General features: G+C 34.0%; 1 protein-coding gene across 1 annotated transcript in view; it reads right to left on the bottom strand.

The window, feature by feature from the left end:
* MYO3A (myosin IIIA) overlaps positions 1-9,940 on the bottom strand; it is a gene marked incomplete at both ends in the record, with an annotated part of 170,671 nt that overhangs the window by 102,637 nt on the left and 58,094 nt on the right. The window contains 4 exons of the mRNA XM_008587797.1: positions 2,708-2,791; positions 2,897-3,001; positions 4,226-4,342; positions 6,087-6,186. Of these exons, the coding sequence (XP_008586019.1) occupies positions 2,708-2,791; positions 2,897-3,001; positions 4,226-4,342; positions 6,087-6,186 (406 nt within the window). The remainder of the gene's footprint in view (positions 1-2,707; positions 2,792-2,896; positions 3,002-4,225; positions 4,343-6,086; positions 6,187-9,940) is intronic.

Genomic DNA, 9,940 nt, shown 5'->3' with positions numbered 1-9,940 from the left:
GAGGGTTGCGATCCGTTGCCGGACATGGAAAAAGACAAAAGACAAAAAAAAAAAAAAAAGCCACTCTGTAAAGTTTGGAAGAGGTGACTGCAGCATCAGATGCAGACATCAATGCAGGAACACAAGAAACATGAAAAGCAAGGATACATGATGCCACTAAAGGAACACAATAATTATCCAGTAATTACTGACCCCAAAGAAACAGAAATTTACAAATATCCTAAAAAGGAATTTAAAATAATAATACTGAGGAAACTCAGTGAGCTATAAAAGAATACAAATAAAAAATTAATGAAATCAGGAAGCAATATACCAAAACCTATGGGATGCAGCTAAAGCCTACATTAAAAAAGAAGAAAGATCCCAAATAAATAGTCTAACATTATGCCTCTAGGAACTGGAAAAAGGAGAACAAACTAAATCCAAAATTATTGGAAGAAAGGAAATAATAAAAATTAGAAAGGAAACAAATCAAATAGAGAACGGAAAAACCATAGACAGAATCAATGAATCTAAGAGTTAGTTTTTTGAAAAAATAAAATTGACAAACCCTTAGCTAGTCTATGTAAGAAAAAAAGAAAGACACTTTGATGAAAGTGAAATTTCAGATTTTGGAGCATTTTGGATTTTTTTATTAGAAATGCTCAACCTGTATATTACAAAGCTATTGTAATCACAAAAGTACTGTGCTGGCATACAAACAAACACAGACCAGTGGAAAAGACTCCAGAGCCCAGAAATAAATCCAAACATATGATTTGGTCAACTAATTTTTCACAAGGGCATCAAGAGGACACAATGGGGAAAGAGTAGTCTCTTCAATAAATGGTGCTGGGAAAACTGGATTTCCACAAGCAAGAGACTAACATTGGAACTTTATCTTACATTGTACACAAAAATCAACTCAAAAATGGATAAAAGACTTCAATATAAGACCAGAAATTCCTAGAAGAGACATAGGGGGAAAGCTCCCAGACACTGGCCTTGGCAATGATTTTTTTGGCTGTCACACTAAACGCTCAGTTCACAACCCCCCCACCTCCTTCCAAAAAATGTGTTTTCATTTCATGTAGATAAATACCTACAAGTAGGATTGCTGGGTTTTATGGTAAGTGCAGTTTAAAAAAAAAATCCAAATTGCTTTCCAAAGTGGCAGTACTACTTCACATTCTCACCAATATGTCCGTGAGCTAGTTGCTTCATATCCTTGTCAGCACTTGGTATTGTCAGATTTTTTTTTAATTTTGGAAATTTTAATAAGTGTATAATGGTGTTTAATTGTGGCTTTAATTTGCATCTCCCAAATGACTACTGATGTTGAACAACTTTTGATTTGTTTATTTTCTGTCTACATATCATCTTTGGTGATGTGACTGTTCAAATTTTTTGTCTATTTTTTAATTGTCATTTGATTTCTTACCATTGAGTTTTAAGAGTTTTTTTTTCATATATTCTAGGTACAAGTTCTTATTAGGTATGTGACTTGCAAATATTTTCTCTGAGCCTGTGGTTTGTGTTTTCATTTTCTCAACAGTGTCATCAGAGAATAGAAGTTCTTAATTTTGGTAAAATCCAGTTTTTCCTTTTATAAATTGTGCTTTTTGTGTTGTATCTAAGGATTCTTTGCCTAACTCAAAATCACAAAGAACTTTTCCTATATTTTTTCCTAGAAATTTTAGTTTTTGGTTTTACATTTAGATCTATGATCCGTTTTGAGCTAATTTTTTTATAATGTGTGAGGTTTAGATTGAGGTTCATTTTTATGTATGGGCATATCCATTTATTCCAGCACCATATGTTGAAAAGACTAGCTTTCTTCATTAATTGGTCTTGCACTTTTGTCAAAAATCAATAAAGGTATATATGTGTAGACTCTCTATTCTGTTCCATTGATCTATATGTCATATTTTCTTTAATAACACAGTGTCTTAACTACTGAAGCTTTATAGTAAATTTGAAAATCAGGTAGTATGAATCCTCCAACTTTGCTCTTTTTCAAAATTATTTGGCTATTCTAGTTCCTTTGCCTTTATTTATATATTTTTGATTCAGGTTGTCAATTTCCAAAAAAAAAATCTTGCTGAGATTTTTATTGTAATTGCATTGGATCTATTGATCAATTTGTGGAGGACTGACATCTTAATAATACTGAGTAATTTGATCCATGAATATGGTATATCTCTATCTATTTAGGTCTTCTTTGATGTCTTTTATTAACTTTTTCTATTTTCATCATACAGATCTTGCACATATTTTGTAAGATTTATATCTATATAGTTCATGTTTTTTGGAGCTATTGTAAATGGTACTTTTAAGTTTCAATTTTTAATTGATCTTTGCTAGTATATGTACAATATATATAAATAGAATTGATTTTTGTATATTGACTCTCTTTTACCTTCTGTTAGCAACAAAAGAAGAGAAAGTAGAGAAAGCATTCAATGAAAGCACTGATCCTAAAAACAGAAAAATCACATTTATGTCACCTTGCTTCAAAAAAGTGAGATGAATTAGAAAATCCTTAAAACAGAGTCTATACTGTTTATATTGTTTGTTATATTTTAAACTCCAAAGGGTAGAAACTGTATTTTTAAATTTCTGTGTGTTATTAAATGTGGGAATTGGTGAATATTAATCTAATTAATTATATTAAGTTTTGAAATATAAATAATATTTCTGTTAGGAAAGAGAGAAAAATAAATTATACCCTTCCAAGCACCGTCAGCTGTTGAACTAAAAGGTGAGCACTTTCAGTCTTTCCAGCACCACTTTCTCCAGAAATAACAATGCACTGCATAGAGAAAAGGAAACTGTGAGAAGACTTTACCCTCACAAAATTCAGCTGACACATGACAAACTAGGATGGAAATTTCTAAGAGTCTGAGATTCTTCTTACCTGATCTGAACTATATGTTACCATAGACTGATATCCTAAGTCAGCCATTGCAAAAATGTGAGGAGGATTGGCAGTTCTCTTTGATCCAATATATAGTCTAGAATGCTAAAGGTTAAAAAGAATAGGTTTTGAAGGCATACTGTTTTTGTTTTTATTTGAACCCTAAATTATTTACTCATAGCTCCAATTTTTACAGCAAAACATAAAAAAATTCCATTTCATACCACCAAAACATTATTACATACATGTTACACACACACACACATCACATACATACATATACAAATTATGCACAATTATGCAAAATAAAAGCCTGACATAAAACATCTCAGAAATTGTATGATATAAAATGATATTTAACATCACTCCGGCACTGGTATTTAAAAGATTCTGCATACCACTTCCAAAGCAGAACTTAAGGTTTCAAAATACTATTATTCATTTAAATAAAAAGATACTTTATAAATAGCAGTCAGGTATGATTTTGTTGACTACAACTTGGATATAATGTCTGACATATGACCACTGCTTTTTTCCTTTGACATCATTTAATATACATTCTTTCATCTGATTTGTCCAAGATCAGACAGTTAATTGAGAGCAGAATTGCACGAAAGCCCAGATTTTCTGAAACTTAAGTCAAGGCTCATAAATTTACAGTTACTTTTGTAAATTTTAGGGTGGTAGAGGGTAACAGAGATATATATTTTTCATATATAAAAATAACTGTAAGACAGGATTAAATAATTTTCTAGAGTACACAAATAGCTAGAAAAGAATGGGTCCACTTAAAAATGCTAAACCAGCCTAGTTTAATTCCAGGATACTATTCCATGTTTAAACTATTAGGGGGTTAATAATTGATGATTATATGCTCATATTCATAAAACACATTTTATGTAATATTAATGAAGCCAATCAATATGTCAAAGCAATTTTTAAACTCATAATGACAAGTTTTACAGCCATGTATGTATTATCTGTATAAAAATATAATTTCACTTTTGACTCTACCATACTTGGTTAAGAGGCAGATATTAAGTATATATCTTTTTAGGCATCTATTTTTTGATATGTTATACAATGTAGAGCAGTTACCAGTAGCTGGATATAATTAAGATTCTGACACATACTTTTGGGAAAAGGAAGACCACAAACTACACCCAGATTGACTTCATCTATTATTTTTCCTATCTCCAGGTCTTAGCAATATTTATATAACTCTTTATTCAAAGTACTGGATACAATTTTTATTGGCATCATTTAAATTAAGTATCTAAATATTATAATTATTTGTACAAGTAGTCGAATGCATGCCTCACCACATACCTTTGTGGAATAAAGACCCAGACTCTGAAAAGGATTAAGAGCAATGAGTATATCTCCCACATAGACATAGACCTGATCTCTGGAATAACACTTCTCGAGTTGCTCTGAAACTGTATTCTGTAATAAAATAAAAATAATTTCTCTCTCTCAAAAACCATTTGTGATCAACCACAATTTGAAAAGTAAACAATATAATAAATAAAACATCTGAAATCTGGACTAAAGATTAGAAAACAATAGACATATTGATAGCAAGAAATGTAACATAAGGTCTGCAACTACCCGTTCAGTTGACAGGCATTTTCTTTGACTTCGAGAGCCCCGAAGAATGCATTGCTACCTGCATTTTTCAAAGGACATATTATATGTTACAGGGATTTCACACACATAATGCTATTGAGGAAATAACTAAATGCAGTAGATGAAGTAAAGAGAGACATCACTAGATAAGAGAAGGGAAGATATAGTAAACGATTTTTTTTCTAAATCGAGGTGATTTGATGACCTTATGGAATGTCCTAGCCCTTTCCACAGGCCATTTGGCTTTATGAAATAGAGTGAAAAATTCAGAAAAGTAACTTCCATAATTAATAAATCACATGACTGTATGGATCACTTTTAATAATATTTGAAATCCTCATTTATAGTGCATAACACGAGAGGAGTAAAGGATCTTAGGTCAAAAAGGGACAAAAAATAAAACACAGACAATAAAAAGAAATAAACTGTATATTTAATATATTGGTCAGCTACATGATTAGTGAAATCTTCTTTATAATCTGCAAGCCTAGAAACCACATCATTGGAAAATTTGATATGTAAGGATTCAGAAAGGTGTCGGCAATATCCAACCTGCAAACATTATTTGATTTCAAGATGTTTGATGTTCTTGAGAGAGATTATTTTGAGGAAGTACTTGAGTTATTTATGCAACCCTAAATATAAAAAATGACTGCTTTTGTTCAGAACATGTCTCTTGATTTGTTGCATTTCTGACTAAAATGCTCAGGCACGTATAAGAAGTATTCAAAAATAAAAAGCTGTTGATAGGGAAGGACCAAAGTCCCAACTTTTACTGAAAAGAAGCCATTTATTTCTCTAATGATCTGATTATCTGGAATTAAGAAGGATGATGGGAAAGGAGGCTGAGACTATAATTTAATGGCTTGGATTATATCTTCACAAGGCATGTTTGAAATATTTCTGAAGAAATTGAAAAAAGGAATTGCAAACAGAATTCCATACCCTAAAAGGTAAGCTGTGAAAGAGGAGGGGCCTTGTAGTCCCTTGAGGGGGACCACTGACCATAAAACAGAAAGGCTCTTGAGGTATTGGACAGCTGGTTAGCTCAGTTGGTTAGAACACAGCCTTATAACATGAAGGCCACAGGTTCAGATCCCCATACAGGCTAGCTGCTGCCCCCAAATAAAAGAAATATATATAATATGAGGTATCATAGAGGCTTCTTGCTATTTCCACTGAGAGCTGGAACAGAAAAAAAGAGGAAGGATACCACATGGTGGTTGTAGGAGGCAGACTGTTTTTTAACTCAATAAATCAAACCTATGAGATTCCCAAAAATAATTTAGAAGAAAGATATATAATCTAACAACTCTGCCCAGGGCAACCTTTGTCATTTGAGCATCAAAAGAAAAAAAAAATGACAGTAGGTTGGAAAAATCTAGAAATTTAAGTTGTATCTATTAAAACTGAAGATAGGAGAGTTAACAAGGAAGTTAAGGGACAGACAAAGTATGAGACTTACAGATGCTATTCAAAGAACCCCCTGCCCACATCACTTCTATAAATTAAAAAAAAAAAAACCCTGGAACGTCTATGTTTAATAAAGCTGAATTCTTACCTCATCCAAAACTTCTAGGGTTGCTAAATCGTCTACATCCTTCAGACTGGAAATCAGAGATCTGCTGAAGTTACCTTTCTTGGTGTGAATACGTTCATGTCTGTAGAGAAAAACCGTTTGTGATCTAAGAACTCATTACTGATCATAGAGGAAGTAAGTTTTAGATACATATGAGACTGAAACATTTTTATGAAGCTGTTTACTAAATTCAATGATAACTTGCCAGAAAATATCCTAATATATTTGATCTTTGCTGTTTCTTTCTTCATTGGAAAAATGCAACATATAAAACTTAGTTCATGGATGATCAAAAGAGTCCATAATTTATATCACAAACTATCTTTTAATTTGCTTTAAAGCATCCTCTAAATTCCTACGTGTGATTTACAAAGTGGTGAATCTCCAAGATTTGAATCCATTAGAAAGATTTGGATCCACTGATTTCCAGTTTTGTCTGAGGTAGTGTTAGTTGGTAGTCAAGGTATGGTAATTTAAAAAAATTATTACTCATTATGAATTTTCAAAAGGTCCAATGTGTGTCAAATATTGATTTCAGGGCCGAGCCCGTGGCACACTCGGGAGAGTGCAGTGCTAGGAGCACAGCAGCGCTCCTGCCGTGGGTTCGGATCCTATATAGGGATGACTGGTGCGCTCACAGCGCTCACTGGCTGAGCGCAGTGCGCCGGTCTCAAAAAAGGAAAAAAAAAAAAATTGATTTCAGGTACTAGAAAATTTATTTTCAAGGTAGAACATTTTGGTGACTTTCAAAAAGCATAAGGATCTTGATTTATCATGAAGGCTGGAGAAGTTGCTGAGATAAACATGATGTTTTGTTTAAACTTTTCTGGATATGCACTTAATTTTGAGGAGAATTGTAGTTTTAGTGTTTTATTTTGGGGCATACTTTTATTTATTTTTTTTGTCTTTTTCGTGACCAGTAAGGGAATTGCAACCCTTGGCGTGGTGTTGCCCGCACCGTGCTCAGCCAGTGAGTGCACTGGTCATCCCTATATAGGATCCGAACCCACGGCGGGAGCGCTGCTGCGCTCCCAGCGCTGCATTCTCCCGAGTGCGCCATGGGGCCGGCCCTTGGGGCATACTTTAAAGCATCTGGATTTTCCCATTGGTAAAAGGCAAAGAATAAATTGATTATAAGGATTAAAAGAACCATAACATATACTCAGAAAACCTCAATGGTTTCTCATTGCCTAGATAATTGTCTACTGATAAACTGCCCTTCTCCTCTGTAAGGCCAGCTGCTCCTTTTGTGCACTGGCTTCCATCCCTTTCAGATACTAAAGGACATCATTCCTACTGGTTCTTCTCTCTTTCTTACATCATTTGTTTTTCCTCTCAGCTGTTATATCACCCATCTCACAAACAACAAACAGCCCTCCCCTGACTTCCAATTTCCTCCATCTATTGTTCCATTTCTTTGCTTCATAGAAAAAATCCTCAAAATAATTATCTATACTTAGTTTCTTCAGGCTTTCATCTCCACACTCCATGGAAACAGCTTTTGTTAAGGACACTAATGACCTTCCCGTTACCAAATTCAATGGTCAATTCTAAGTCCTCACTTTATTTAACCTATGGCAGAATTTAATAAATGCCTTCTTGAATAAATTTGTCCTCATTTCCTGTACACCTCTCTTGATTCTCTCTCTTACCTAACTGGCATCCCCATCTAAGTATCTTTTTCTCATTCCTCTTCATCTTTCTGTCACAGTTTGGGGTCTCCCAAGCTTCAATTCTTGGAGCTATTTTCTTCTCTACATTCATTTCCTTATTTCGCAGCTTAAAATACCACTCATATACTGACAATGGCTGAACTCCAGATTTATGCATCCAACTGTTTATTTGACACTTCACTTGGAAGTCTAATAGGCAGACTTAATACATCCCAAACCACACTACTGAGTACCTTTGCCCCAAACCTCCTCCTCCCCCATGATTCCCTCTCTCTAGTAAATGGTGTCTTGATTCTTCTGATTGCTCGGCACAAAAAATGTTAGAGACATCCTTGTCTCTTCTCTTTTTCTCACACCTCTCATGCAATATATGTACAAATCCCATCAGCTCTATCAACAAGTTATATCTATGACTAGACATTTCTCACCCTCATCACCTCTACCATATTTCGTCTCACTGCTGCAATAGCCTCACGAGGGGTTTCCTTGCTGTCACCTTTGCCTTCTTACACTCTTCTCCTCTCAGCAGCCAGAGTGATCTTTTAAAAACTAAGTCAGGTCATGTTACTACTCTGCTCGAAACTCCTGATGTCTTTCCATTTTTACTCAAAGAAATATCCAAAGCCTTACCATGGCCTACAAGGCCCTATATATACAATTTGTGCAGCTGTCCCCACCCCTGCCACCCCTATTATTTTTCTAACATTATCTCCCTCCAATATCACCCCCTACTCAATTATTTTCATCCATACTGGCTTTCTTGGTGTTTTTTGAACATGTTAAGCATGCTTCTACCTCATAGCCTTTGCACTTGCTGTTCCCTCTGACTGAAATACACTTTTCCCTGATATCTGAAAAGCTCCCTCTCACTTCCTATAGGCCTCTTTTAATATTACACTGATCAGAGTCCTTCCCTAGACGACTCTTGTAAATTGGCACCTTCTATCCAGAACTTCCCATTACCCTTCCTATTACTATTTTTATCCATTGCTGCCTTTCTCTCTCTCTCTCTCACACACACATTATATATATATATATATATATATATGTAGTAGTAGACATGTATGTAGTAGGCACTCAATAATATTTGTTGAATGACTAGATAAGTGAAACTCTTGATCTGGCATCCAAGGCCTTCTATAATATGAGGGTACTTTAAAAAGTTCATGGAAAGATTCGTATATCTTTTAATTCTATTTTTTCATGAACTTTTTGAAGTACGTTCATATCATCCTATTTGTCATTCTAATATACTTGTCACAAAACATTTTTACGCTTTAGCTTAATTGGACTTGTTTCTGCTTCTTATACATCCCTTGTGCTTTCTCCATTTGTCCTTTTGTTTTTGTTATTTCCTCCTCAGCTCCAACTGTGATGAAATTTTATTCGCTTTTCATAATCCACCTCAAATGCACCACCTATTCCACCTTAATTATGGAATCCACCTTTTAAACCCCTTAGCAAAGTTCTATACACCCTTCAGGACAAATATCTTAGTTAAGTCATTTCAATCATTCATTTGTGTACTGGTCTTATTCGCTTTTTCCTAGTAAAGGAATATCATTTCAACATGTGATGCTGCAACAACTAGACATACACATGCAAAAAAAAAAAAAAAAAAAACTTGAGACACTGGTGTAACATCTTTCACAAATACAAACTCAAAATGGATCACAGATCTAAATCTAAAATATAAAACTGTAAAACTCCTAGAAGATAACATAAGAGAAAATCTAGATACCCTTGAGTTTGGCAATGACTTTTTAGGTGTAACATCAACACCACCATTCATAAGTTAGACTTTACTAAAATTAAAATCTTCTCTATGAAAGACATTGTTAAGAATTTAAAAATCAAAAACACACACTAAGAGAAAACATTTACAAATTTAATGATAGGAATAGACTTTTACTCCTATTTCCAATTTTTAACAGATTCCTCCATAATAATTTTTATAGCACTTACAGGAATTTATAATTATGCACGTTTGTGTGGATAATTTGGTTAATATTTGAAGTCCTTATTAGAATGTAAGCCCAAGACTCGCGAGCCTATGTTTTTAGTTCTCCATTGCATCCCAAGAACAAGCAGATTACTTAGAACCTAGTAGGTCCTCAAAAACTTTAGTTGAATGAATGAGTAAATGAATATCCCCCACCACTT

This window comes from Galeopterus variegatus, unplaced genomic scaffold, assembly GCF_000696425.1.
Source record: "Galeopterus variegatus unplaced genomic scaffold, G_variegatus-3.0.2 Scaffold4545, whole genome shotgun sequence".
NCBI lineage: Eukaryota > Metazoa > Chordata > Mammalia > Dermoptera > Cynocephalidae > Galeopterus > Galeopterus variegatus.
This window is presented reverse-complemented; position numbering and strand designations above follow the sequence as displayed.